At 39.2% G+C, this 13,325-nt stretch overlaps 3 protein-coding genes across 4 annotated transcripts in view; 1 reads left to right on the top strand and 2 right to left on the bottom strand.

Annotated features, from left to right (window-relative positions):
* The window catches only part of LOC144526783 (uncharacterized protein C1orf21 homolog), a 6,388-nt gene extending 1,353 nt beyond the window's left edge, over window positions 1–5,035 (bottom strand). Inside the window, exons 1-6 of one of the 2 annotated variants that reach the window (XM_078264436.1) lie at window positions 4,945–5,035; window positions 4,610–4,774; window positions 3,031–3,175; window positions 1,239–1,318; window positions 959–1,029; window positions 733–796 (exon numbers count right to left, since the gene is read on the bottom strand). In XM_078264436.1, coding sequence (XP_078120562.1) covers window positions 733–796; window positions 959–1,029; window positions 1,239–1,318; window positions 3,031–3,121 — 306 coding nt within the window. In that variant the 5' untranslated portion in view covers window positions 3,122–3,175; window positions 4,610–4,774; window positions 4,945–5,035. The other variant, XM_078264435.1, reaches the window with a different exon arrangement.
* A 110-nt stretch (window positions 5,036–5,145) lies between these two features.
* Window positions 5,146–7,347, top strand: sec22ba (SEC22 homolog B, vesicle trafficking protein a). The gene is made up of 5 exons (XM_078264433.1): window positions 5,146–5,231; window positions 5,708–5,817; window positions 6,026–6,186; window positions 6,286–6,432; window positions 6,706–7,347. The coding sequence occupies exons 1-5, from the start codon at window positions 5,157–5,159 to the stop codon at window positions 6,858–6,860; spliced, it is 648 nt and encodes a 215-aa protein (XP_078120559.1). The 5' UTR covers window positions 5,146–5,156; the 3' UTR covers window positions 6,861–7,347.
* Window positions 7,265–13,249, bottom strand: imp3 (IMP U3 small nucleolar ribonucleoprotein 3). The gene is made up of 7 exons (XM_078264434.1): window positions 13,011–13,249; window positions 10,228–10,335; window positions 9,437–9,511; window positions 8,674–8,753; window positions 8,487–8,538; window positions 8,247–8,319; window positions 7,265–8,076 (listed from the first exon to the last, which is right to left on the bottom strand). The coding sequence occupies exons 1-7, from the start codon at window positions 13,145–13,147 to the stop codon at window positions 8,050–8,052; spliced, it is 552 nt and encodes a 183-aa protein (XP_078120560.1). The 5' UTR covers window positions 13,148–13,249; the 3' UTR covers window positions 7,265–8,049.
* Between the last annotated feature and the right edge of the window lie 76 nt (window positions 13,250–13,325).

Raw genomic sequence — 13,325 nt, 5'->3', positions numbered from 1 at the left:
AAAAACAACAATAATAAAAAAAAAAGACTAAATAATGTCCCTAAACAGCTGGCCACTGTTGGTTTTTGCAAACATTATTAAATCAGGAGTAAATAGTGCATTTGTTGGGGATCATTTTTAGCAGCGGATAAATACACATTTGGTGCACTAGAGAGTATTTCCGGCAGCAGGACAGTGCCTGTGCTCAATATAATGAAGGAACATGTCACCCAGTGCAACAGTGTGGCTCATTGGTGTGTTTTAACAATAGAGCTTTATGTCACATGGGAATAAGCTACTGTATATCAGGCTTTAGATACACATATATTACTGTTTAGTATAATCAATTCATTGTTTTTATTTGTTTTTTCATGGCATTTGTTGACAATGAGAAAAGTATAGAACAATGCAAGCCTTATTCACAGGATATCACTTAACTGCCATACAACAATATAACTCATAAAGAGGCCCAGTTTAACTAAACCACTCCTGACCAGATCAAGTCACACTGCAGCACTCAGTAAAACATGTTTTCAACAATACTACTTTAAATAACCCCACAATTGGAAAGCACAGGACAGATTGAGGCTTTTCTTTTTTAAGGTATCATTATGTCATCTCTGCTGTATCCTCACTTGCTACAGATGCAGTGCTGCAGTATTAAGATTAACATCCATTATGTAATTTAGCAGGAGCTTTTTGCAACCACTAAAAAACAAAGTAATGCGCCAATGATGGGTTGTCATTTCTTACTTTTTCAATTTTCTCATCCAACATCCTGAAGAATTCTTGTTGACTCTCTGAGGAGTGGATGCTCCTGCAAAGGAAAGCGGTACAGCAGATTAGAGCCTTGCAGTATAACTTGGGACATGAAGAAGAGTTTAGATGATCAACAAAATAGACAAACTAGTATAGTCTAATACACAACATATAAATACATGTTCCTGATATTGTAGCATCATCAGTCCATGACACTTACAGAATCTTTCCATTTCCGTTTGACCCTGTCTCATCCATGTGTTGACCTTTACCAAGGAGAGCACTTTTCTCCTGCAGGATATCCAAGCACACAATATTGTGTGGTATTAATACAAAGTTATTTAGTTTTTTCCTCATTAATATGCAGATGTATGCAGCACGGTGCTCCAAAATCTGATCAAATGTGTCTGAATACGAAGTTTACTCATTTTGATTATATAGAGTATATGTCCCATTCTAGTCATAAAAAAGAATACAAAGAGTACAAAAGAATCACGCACTGTGCTGTCCTGGCCATCCCCGCCTCCCTCTTCTCCACTGATGTACTTGACCTTCTCCACTCCTTTCATCTTGTACTCATCTGTGACAAAGTGGGAGAAAGAGAGGAGCACATCTCTTATTAATACACAACAGCAGAGGATGACCCACACACAGCCGTCCCGATCAGAGCCATCCTCTGGGTTACTTGTTCTCACAGTTAAGTACTTGGCAAAGTAATTATGTGCTTGAGTTCTCACGCTCCAGACTAAATCCTCTCGTAACAATGGTTGGAAAGCTGCAAACACATGAGCTGTCAGCCTGATTCTCCTCTTTTCTCTGCCTCTCCATCTTTTCTCTCACACATGCACAGCCCCCTCCTCGATCTCACTCCCACGCATTTAGAAAGGAGGAAACGAAAATACAGTTACGAACCAGAGTAATAATGGCCTGATGGACTCATACAGTTATAACACATCAGATTAATGCTGTGCAAGTTATTATTGTAGCTCACAGACCGTTGCAGTTTATCATTCCTCCGTAGCAGCTTTAACAACTATGACAATAATAGACATTTGTCTTGCAGACGATGGTAGCCCCATGAACAGATGGCACTGTTTGACCGTTTGTGTGCACTTGAAATTAAACCTGTGAAAATACTCTTACTGCATGTTGACAGTGGAAGGCGATTTCTTTTTTTTTTACATCCCAGCAGGAACTAATGCTTGCTCATTAGGGCTGGGTATCGTTTAAAAAGTATGATTACCAGTACCCTTAAAGTGATATCGATATCAATAAAGTACTTCATTTGATACCTTTTTTTCCCCCGATTTAATTCGATACCCATCATGTGAATAGAAGCATTCAGTTGTGTGAAATGCCACCACCACTCCACCACTTGCTGCTGCGGTAGTGGGCCAATCACATGTTGCATTAAAACACAAAAATGTGGTGAATGGCTGCGTGAAAAACCATACACAGTGATTTTTTTTTCTAGATCTGAGTTCAAAAAGGATTGAATGTTCGTTTGACTGCAGAAGTTTGGATACTATTCTGTACTGGTTTATTTTGGTATATATCGATACCCAGCCATACTACTCATAGCAGCATTGTGCGCTTTTTTGTACTTTCTATACCTAGAGAAAAATTGTGTTATATATAAGAGAGCGAACATGAAAATGAAATGGCAACAACTTTGACAATAAATTGTTTTTAGTGATTTTTTTTTCAAGCAAAGATGCCAAACAATTACTGGTTTCAGCTTCTCCAGTGTGAGATTTAGTAGCTTTTTAACATAAATGTTTCTTCTTGACTCTTGGTCAGATAAAACAATTTGAAATTTGAAGATGACATCTTAGGCTCTAGACCAAATAACGCACTAATTAATGTTGCCATCATTATCTGAGAGCATCAGGGTCCCTATTCAATACTGCTAACAATTTTCAAAACTCTTGAAAAATTAAGGTATCATCTGTACTATTATTTTTTTTGTTTTTTAAATACCCATATCGATATGAATGTGGCCTAATCTTTGAAGATTCAGGTATTGCAGGCTATGTCATAAAGGAACTCCCATGTCAGCAGTGAATCACATCATATTTACCAAAAGGCCAGTCTGATTGATTGATTGATTGAAAACTTTATTGAACAACAATCAACAAGAGGTGTTCAAAAGGGTAAAAACACAATAAAGCCCAAAGGCTTGTTTCCATTGTGGTCCTAACCCGAATTAAAGCAAGTATACGGACGTGGATACCACCTGGCACATAGAGGTGCATGGGAACTGTGATCAGTGTGTACAGTAAACAGACTGACCAGAGAGGAGGTCCCCGTTGCTGTAGGCTTTACTCTGGCCCTCCTCGCCGTTGGACACAGCAGACACCTGCTTGGCAGAGGTGCAGCCCATCTCCTCCTCCTCCTCAGCTGCTCTCCTCCTCACCCCTGAGCATCACAGGAACACCTGGTGGGGGCAGATATGAGGGAGGGATATGTGTAGATCCGGAGTTCACAAACTAATTTTTTAGGGCTGTGCTCGATTGAAGGAATTCGTAGTCGACTAACACTCATTCAATTGTATCGACTAATCGATTAGTTGATTTAATCGACAGATCTGTAAATCTGAGTTTCTCCGCAAAGAGTCATGCAAAAGCACCACTTTAATTCTTGTGTTTACCAGAGATGTGCTCATACGTTTCTTGGAAATAAGTCATTCAGCATGAAAAAAAGCATACAACATGACTAATCGACTAAAGAAATCTTAGTTGACTAAGACCAAAACGATCGATTAGTCGACTAATTGACTAAGAGGGGGCAGCCCTATTATTTTTATGAGCAAAGACCCCCAAGCAGAAAGCCTCAGATCACAGACAGGCATGTTGATTAAGGTTTTGTCTCTGTGGGAATCTTCTCAGGAGCATCAGTCTTTATTAGAGACATCCAGTGAAGAGTGTGGTCTCTGTAAACAGCATTACCAAAAGAGCTAACCTCTTCAAGAAAAGGAAGTAGGAAATAGCCTTCAATTCGCAAGGGAAGAATTTCCCTGAACTCCAGCTTTGGAATCACTATTTTTTTCCATAATCAATTAGTCATGAAACGCCCCACCCTAGAATTAAAACACGCGAGCATCACAATATATTCTTGAAAAGACCGTAAAATAGACGGTCTAGCCGGGTTGTGAATCATGCACATACCGGTCTGGGGAAACACCATTCAGAACGTGCGCACGGCGGTGCCAGCTGCACTGCAACAATAAGGGCCTCTCAAGCTAGGATGCCACGGTGCCAAGCCGCCGGGTCATTTCTATTAGCGAATGGGGGTTTTCTGTTGCGCTCAGAGGATTAAACTGAGGCCGCAGACAAGTGATAACATCTCCGCTGTTATATCGGCTTGTAAGAGCCGCAGCAATATGGCTAATGGATAACGATGTGATTTACCAAATCACTCGGTCGAAATGCTGAGTTTTTGAACCCATAAGGCATGGTTGATCCTAAACGCACTGGCCGCACAGCTGAGTCCAGCTGCAGTCAGCTGCTCCGCACACATCACTGATATCCTCCTCATTAGCTTACATTTGTACATGTATATAGATAAAAACTGCAGCTGCAGCCCATAACGGTGCATCACTGTGCCATCATACCATTGTAGGCAAGTAAATATAAGAAACATGGGATGTTAGCAGAAAATGCATTCCCTTGCTGCAAAATTTCAACCATCGTCGTCTCATTTCACAACATCGGAGTGAGGGGATAACGATCAGGGTTCAAATCATGGATTCAGGACAACTAGCCTAATAACAAAAGAAGATGCGAAAAGAGCTGGCATCCAACGGCCAACAGGAAACGCTGTGATGATATCGCAAATACGGAACCAAGTAAACAAACAATAGCAAAATTACCTCTCTGGTTTGTCCATGGTTCCTCTGGGTTTAGTTTAGAGAGTCTTCACTCCAGACGGAGGACCCAGACAGACCGCATCTACACCTCTCGGTTCAATACAGGCATCAGCAGTCGAGATGTAGTCAGTCCGTCTGCAGCTGTCTGGTAGCTCATGGCCTGATACTCTGTGAAAGTGATGAAATAGCGCCGACCGATTGGAAAATAAAGCAGCCAATCAAACAACAGCTAATGCTAATTTCGAATATATATATATATATATTTTAACTATTATTGTTATTCAGCGCAAAACACAACAATCCACTTTATTTCCCATACAATTTTTAGAAGCAGCTACCTCTTTATGCGATGGAAATTGACGAAATCTACGAAGTTGCATTTCATCAGTTGCCAGTCGGACCTAATTCACCGGCGCACTAGGAACTTCCGTCCAGCTCATTCCTTCTGCATCATTAAAGTTGACATCAAAAACATACAAAGTTTTTAAAGTTCACTTGTCTCTGACAAGAAACCGACAGTTGACGCCGCCGGTCACTGACCTTCATCAATATGACTTCACTAACAATCATCGCTCGTGTAACGGACGGACTACCGCTCGCTGCGTCCATACAGGAGGATGAACAGGTGACATGAAAGCTAGCTTGCCCATATAGCCTCTCTAAACGACGACTACACGCCAAACTTCATTAAAAAATGTGATGTTTATTGACTGTTAGCTTATCCGCAAAGGTGTAACGTAAGACCTCCCCAAAACAGGAATAAATACTTTTTCATTCTTGGTAGTATATTGGGACATTTGGTATATAATTAGGTAATCCACGAAGCAGCAGTTTATTTTAATAAAGCTATAACTTTTTAGTTATTTGTTTTTTATGCAATGGTCAGATAACAATGTACGTAGCTAGTTAACTTTCTGCTGTCCACTACAAATACGTATGATTTTTACATTACATTGTCAAATGTATTAATCTAGGTCCAACAAAAGATTTGGACTGTATGTGCCATTTTAATACAAGTCTTGATATGAGATTGTTTTAAAACTGCCATACAATTGTACTTGCAGTTCTGTTTACAACCTGTTTTTGCTTATTTTTTGTCAGTCAGGAAGAGACCTCCAGCTGTACCAGAGCCAAGCCAAGCAGCTGTGCCGTAAATTGAATGCACAAAGTCCGGACCGCTGTACCCTGGAGGCCGGGGACATGAACTTCCAGTAAGTTACCACAAGCACCAAGTACTCAAAGAAAATCCATGTTACTTCTGTAATATTGCACAGTTAGTCTGTAATGTTGCACAGTTAGTTTGGTGGTTTATTTTGATACATACATTACCCCAGACTGTATATAAAAGAAATATTACTAGGAAAAACATTTCATTATAATTAACCATTGATTTGGATTTAACTTGTTTTTTGTTTTCAGCTATTTAATAGCAAAGGGTGTTTGCTACCTTTTCCTCTGTGAGGCTTCATTTCCCAAAAAGATGGTGTTTGCATATCTTGAAGACCTCCACAGTGAATTCTATGACCAGTATGGAAGAAGAGTACCCACAGTAACGAGACCATACTCCTTCATCGAGTTTGGTAAGACTATTTGTGACATGGTAGATTCAAGAAATGTTGTCTTTCTGCAGAAAGAACAAAATCCTTGATTAAGCTTATGTCGTACATACATTGTTCCAGACACTTACATCCAGAAAACAAAGAGGTCATACATTGACAGCAGGTCCAGGAGGAACCTTGGCAGTATTAACACAGAGCTACAGGATGTCCAGAGAATTATGGTGGCAAATATTGAGGAAGTTCTGCAAAGAGGAGAATCTCTTTCTGGTAAGTAGTCATACAAAAATCTGTCCTGGCCAGGGTACCTGCACAAAACACAAGGGACAAAATACCAAGAAACACCTAAATCAAATACAGTTTTACTGTTACTACTGCCTATATGAAAATATTTGTTCTGTGTCAATTATGTTATGTGTCAGAGGTGTTGATTGTATTTAGTCAATTTTGTTACCCCTTTGTAGTCAGTAGTTACACAACTTGATGTCCTTTATTTAAAAGTAAATGTCCAGTTCATCACATCGATACTTTTATTTCCCTCAGCTCTAGACACAAAAGCCAGCAATCTGTCCGGTCTGTCGAAGAAGTACCGCGGCGATGCCAAATACCTCAACACCCGCTCCGCATATGCCAAGGTGGCTGCCGTGTCAGTGTTCTTCATCACACTCATCATCTATGTGCGTTTCTGGTGGCTCTGATGGACTCTTAAACATGGACTTTAACATAAGGGAGAGGGTGTTTCATTTTGAAAAAACAAGAATTTTAACTGATTCCGTTACATTACTGTTGTATACCAGGGTGCCTTAAAGGGATCATATACAGCCTATCCCTATTGAAGGTAGACATTCTTCCTATGCTTTATCCAGCTTTGACTTATGCCATGTATACATTATAAACTGAGCCATAGCTCTGCGATGGGACTTCTTTATGTATGGAAGCAAATGCTTCATGGTGAGTTCATGTAACTCTGTTTACTGGAATATTAAGAGCAGGGTGTAGATAAATTAACATTTATAACCTGGAAATAGGGATTTCTTTCAGAGTTCCAACATTGAGGAGAAACCATGCATGAATATGCAGAGGTTTTGTGAAAAGTCTTAACTGTGATAAAACAATGTTTATTGTTGACAGAGTTTACATTGTAACAAAGTCTTATTGAAAATATTAAATATTTATCGAACTATAGTTTCTATTTTACAACTGTATTTATGACACAAGTTATGTTAATATGAACAGACAGAAATAGTCCTCTTCATGGTATATACACACTTCTAAGGCCCAGATAAGACAGAGGACATTTAAGCAGCCTGGGGCAGCTTTTTTGAATGGTTTTCAATGAGAGTGAAGCTTTTTGGTTGCGGCAGGAGCATCCTGAACGCCTTGAGTTGAAAAAAAACTAACTCGGAGCGGAAAAAACGCCATACGTCATTTAACTTCACAGCAAAAGAACGGTTGACAAACGCGCTGCATTTCATCTGGGCCTACACCAGCATTTCCATGGTCACATACGTACCCTGTGAAGCCAGCTCGTGTTCACACAAAGAACACATTATGCAGCACAAACAACATTAAGGTATAGGAGAATAGATTACAGATATTTTGGATGGTTAACTGTCAATAGATCCGATTAAATAAAATTTTGACAAAAGAGGTGTTTGGTGACAATGTGAAGCCTGGAAGTGTGTTCCTTTGTCCTTGCTCAGATGAAACTTTAGTTATTGTTGTTAAGAAGGCGAGAGCACTTATTTTCTTGCCACAATTTCAAAGTTGCTAAGAGATTCGAACTGTTGACTCCTGGGTTGTGGAGTTATTCACGCCATAGTTACAAGAGCAGAGTACTGTCCTTTTCCTATCCTCCAGGGTGACGAATGGATGTAAAAAACAGTCTTATGCCACCAGATCAAAGTCGTCCCTCTGCAAAAGAAACACAATGGTAGTATAACATTAGCATTATGTTTTAGTCCAGAAAAATGATCAGTGACACTTGTAGGTTACAGGACTCTGATTAAAACACCAGATGATCATTTGCATTGAAACAAAACAGTTACAGTGGATATATAAGCGGATGCTGAAAACTCACTCACCTCATCATTATAATTCATGACATGCTGCTTGATCTTGGAGGAGTCCACCCAAGTAACAAAATCTTCCATATTTCTGGAAAAAGTCACAGTAACAGTGTCAATATTTGATCACTTCAGACGCTTTTCACATGTGTCTATACTGCCTATTCCTGTTTCTGCAGAATGGACAGTTTGTGTGAAAGGCGGCATAAAGTGGTTCAAACTAATTATGAGAAGACAAAACAAAGTGTCAAATCTAACCTTGTGACGAGAAAAGCTGGGTCTGTGACGACGTCTGGGCCAACACGCACATCTGATACTGAGTCAAGGTCAATACTGCAAAACACTTTCTACACTTTCACATAGACAAAAGGAACCAATTTCTCAAAGGAAATTCAAGACATCACTCCCAAACAAACTCTTGCAATAATGCAGTAATGAAGGATACGTCCTTGTTCGATGAAGGTGATGGCCGTCTTCAGGTTCTGAGCCATACGGAGTTTCAGCATGATGCTGGGCAGCCTCCTCCTGCAGGGGTCACAAGGGTAAACTCAATGATATATAACTGCATCCAAGGGCTCCAGTAAGGGATAATGTATGGAATGGAATAGAATACACTTTGTTGTCCCCAAGGGGAAATTTGTCTTAGGCATAGTGCTACAATCTGTTGCTTCACAACACAAACATTTAACAGAAAAAAAAAACATTTTAAAATCAACATAAAAACATAAACATAAGATCCACAAAACATTCTCAGGACACAAAAGAAGGACACATATGACTGTACAGACAATATGACATCTTAAATAGAAACTGTAATAAGCAAAGTGCAAAAAGTGCTGGTGTATTCATTGCACTTTTGCTCTGTTGTGCTAAGATTTACTGTTGGAGTTCAGAAGCTTGATAGATGTTGGAATAAACGATAGCTTAAGCCTGTTTGTTTTACATCTCGGCACACGAAATCTTTTCCCTGATGGCAGAATCAGCCTGAAAGGGTTCAATTTCTAGTAATGACCAGCTCTCTCTACATTATCCTGCTTATTAGAAGGCTACTTACTAATGAAATCAATAATTTGACACAAAATGGTCCTCGAGATTCTACGATCAGAAATAACAGACCGTAGAATGGCGTGACTGACCAATCACAACTGAGAATTCAACAAAGCTGTGTAATAATTAGAGTATAAGATGGGTTTTTTGGGATGATTTACCTGCAGAATGACGATGCTGTGACTTTCTCTGTGAGGGACAGATTCTGTTTGGTGGGCATGAGACCGATACTGTACCTTATGTGAAGAAACGAAAAAAAGATCAGTGGGATATTGTGATTTTAAACAGATAAACCAAGACTGTCCAAAACAACAAAGGAAAACAAACACCACTGTATGACAGTACAGGAGCCTGTATTATGAAGCAAGTTCAACTCTAGCTCTCTTTGGGTTAACATTGGTGATCCACAATAGCCGATATCATGAAGCTGGTTATCAACCGGGTCTTTTAACTCTGGGTTTTCCTGTTCAGCTACCACTCATGTGAAAGAGTTGATAATTTAAAGTGACAACATCAGAGCCATGAGGGGAGTACTTAAGATTCAAGATTCAAAAAACTTTATTGTCTAATATGTTGCCATGTTAGAACATTTTCTTTTGATTGAAGGCAGAGTGTGTGTGATGCGTCAGTAAGCATGAGTTTTGTATAGAGGTGTGGAAATTAATCAAATAATCGATGCATCGAATCGTGGACGATGCTGCATCGATAATCGGCCGGGCCATAATTGATTATTTCTGTTTAATGTATGCCTAATAACCTTTCGGTTTACATATTCCGTTATGTTTTGCACATTCAGGACGTGCCATGTGCTCAGTGCTGTAGTTTTATGTATCCAATTTATTTATTATTAGAGCACTGCAGAATGTTTTGTTTTTGAAGCTTGAAAAGCTATGAATTAAATATCCTATATGGCTTTAATAGAAAAATGCATTTGACGCATCGAGAAACTCACAGTTTTTCCAGTAGTTGATGTGTGCTCTGAGCTCTGAAGCCATCCTTCTCATCCAGGTCTCTGATTTTCTGGGCGAGATCTCTGATGTTGCGACTCAACTTGTTGTACCTGAGACAGAGGAGAAATAAACACTAAAATACACTACAATAACAATTCATTTGCTTTTCTATGTACTATTCACTTGTCAGCTGCTACCATTGACTGTATACTAGACTGTGTATGTAGACTTTGCATTAACCTACATCCTGTACTTCATACCTGCCCATACTATATACAGTTGTGTTCGAAATAATAGCAGTCCAACATCACTAACCTCATAAATCAAATTTTTTGGTAGAAATGATATTTCTACATGGCAAATAATTTACTAGTAAGTGTTGTAGAGTCATAGAAAACCAACAGACCCAACAGTCATGACACGCATGCTGCTCATTCTGTGTAATTAAATCTGTAATTGAAAGGGGCATGTTCAAAATAATAGCAGTGTTGTGTTCAATTAGTGAGGTGATTGACTCTGTGAAGAAACAGGTGTCAATTATGGCCCATATTTATGGAAGGAAGGAAGTAAATGTTGTGCATGCTGGTTATAGCGCATTTCACACTGAAATACTCAGCAAAATGGGTCGTTCCAGACATTGCTCTGAGGAACAGCGGACTTTGATTAAAAAGTTGATTGGAGAGGGGAAAACATATAAAGAAGTGCAGCAAATTATAGGCTGCTCAGCCAAAATGATTTCAAATGCCTTGAAATGGCATCCAAAGCCTGAACGACGTGGGAAAAAACAGTCAACTACCATTCGAATGGATCGAAGAATAGCCAAAATGGCAAAGGCTCAACCAATGATCAGCTCCAGGAAAATCTAAGAAGACTTAAAGTCACCTGTGAGTACTGTTACGATCAGAAGAAGGCTATGTGAAGCAAAGCTATCAGCTAGAAGCCCCCGCAAAGTCCCATTGCTGAAAAAAGGACATGTACTGAATAGGTTGAAATTTGCCAAAGGACACATTGACTGGCCAAAGGAGAAATGGGGCAACATTCTGTGGACTGATGAGAGCAAAATTGTTCTTTTTGGGTCTAGGGGCCGCAGACAGTTTGTCTGACGACCCCCATGCGCTGAATTCAAGCCACAGTACACTGTGAAGACAGTAAAACATGGTGGTGCAAAAATCATGTTATGGGGATGTTTCTCATACTGTGGTGTTGGGCCTATTTATCGCATACCAGGGATCATGGATCAGTTTCAATACATCAAAATACTTGCTGAAGAGGAAATGCCTTTGAAATGGGTCTTTCAACAAGACAATGACCCAAAACACACCAGTAAGCGAGCAAAATCTTGGTTCCAGATGAACAAGATTGATGTTATGGAGTGGCCAGCCCAATCCCAAGACCTCAATCACATAGAAAACTTGTGAGGTGACATCAGAAATGCTGTTTCTGAGGCAAAACCCAGTAATGCAGAGGAATTGTGGAATGTAGTTCAATCGTCCTGGGCTGGAATACCTGTTCACAGGTGCCAGAAGTTGGTCGACTCCATGCAGCACAGATGTGAAGCAGTTCTCAGAAATAATGGTTATGCAACTAAATATTAGTGCAGTGATTCAAAGTAAAGCAAACCCTTGAGACATTGTTCAGTTCATACAGTAAATGTTTGAGTTTGTAAAGAAAAACGCAAATACTGCTTTTTTTTTAACAGACTAATATTCCTTTTTCTTTACTTTCTGTAATGGTATAACACAAACTTGATCAATTTTGGTCATGTTTTGATTTGGAATTGAATGTGCAGTGTTCCCAATGCATTGATATTATGGAATTAAAAGCTATTCTAAGGATTTTGAGCATTATTCACTTTTTTTAAACACACTGCTATTATTCTGAACACAACTGTATATCCTAAACATTTTTGCACGTCCTCCACCATTCAGCCTCTCTTTTTAGTGTTAAACAGCTATTTTGTATACATTGTTTCTGTATTTATTGTTTACATTATGTAAACGTTTAATATGTGTATGTATGCACCAACCACCAAGGCAAATTCTTTGTAAGTGTGACCTACTTGGCAATAAATCATTTTCTGTGGAAAAAAAGGATTGGCCTTTGGAATTAAAATAGCCCCACATCATCACATACCCTTCACCATACCTAGAGATTGGCATGGGGTACTTTCCATAAGATCATCTCTCACTGCAAATCAAACCAGCTATTAGGCTGACTGAACTAAAACCATGCCAGTCTCTAGGTATGGTGAAGGGTATGTGATGATGTGGGGCTATTTTAATTCCAAAGGCCAAGGGAACTTTATCAGGATGCATAGTATCCTGGATCCATGAAATAACTGGCCTTTAAAAATAAAACTCTGCCTGCCTCTATGGGAATTTAACATAGGGGTGTACTTACTTATGCCCCCTGTATTTTAAGGAAGAACATTTATTTATTTACGATACATTATTCATTCACAAAGAAAATTGGTGTCCTTAAAGGTTGGATTTTTCCTTTTTTTTTTTTTATTAAGGCATTCAGATCAATTTCCAAAAGATGGATTTTTATTCCTCTTTTTAGTCAACTTTAGCATGGGTGTGTAAAATTACGCAAGCCACTGTATCTAGTATTTGTAAATATCATGTAACGTTAGTGTAGCTGGCTATAACAAAGTAAAAACATTAAATAAATAAATGAATAAAAGCGTTTAAGGTGTATTTCATGGTACCCTGGCTAACATATTCACGACTAAACACAGCAGAACAATAAGGTTTAGTGACAGTAACCAGCCGCTGTTGCTTACTTGGTGTAGTCCTCCCTCTTTTCGATGCGATACTTCCGCAACACTTTGACCTCGTGCAGGTTGTTGTCCACCTCCCAGTTGATGAAGTCCACCTTCTTCAACAACTTCTGTTCATGGTGCTTTAATTTACGCACCATTTTTAAAACCTTTCCCTGGCTGAATACAATTTATTTACAAGGCAGACTCCTGTCCATGCAGGGTGAAGAGGAAACACATGAAACACGTGTTCTTCTTCTTCGGCATCCGTTTAAGGTCGAAGGTGAAGTCAATGTGAGCTACAGCGCCATCTACAACACTTTTTATTTTTTATTTTTA

Source organism: Sander vitreus, chromosome 12, assembly GCF_031162955.1.
Source record: "Sander vitreus isolate 19-12246 chromosome 12, sanVit1, whole genome shotgun sequence".
Classification (NCBI taxonomy): domain Eukaryota; kingdom Metazoa; phylum Chordata; class Actinopteri; order Perciformes; family Percidae; genus Sander; species Sander vitreus.
This window is presented reverse-complemented; position numbering and strand designations above follow the sequence as displayed.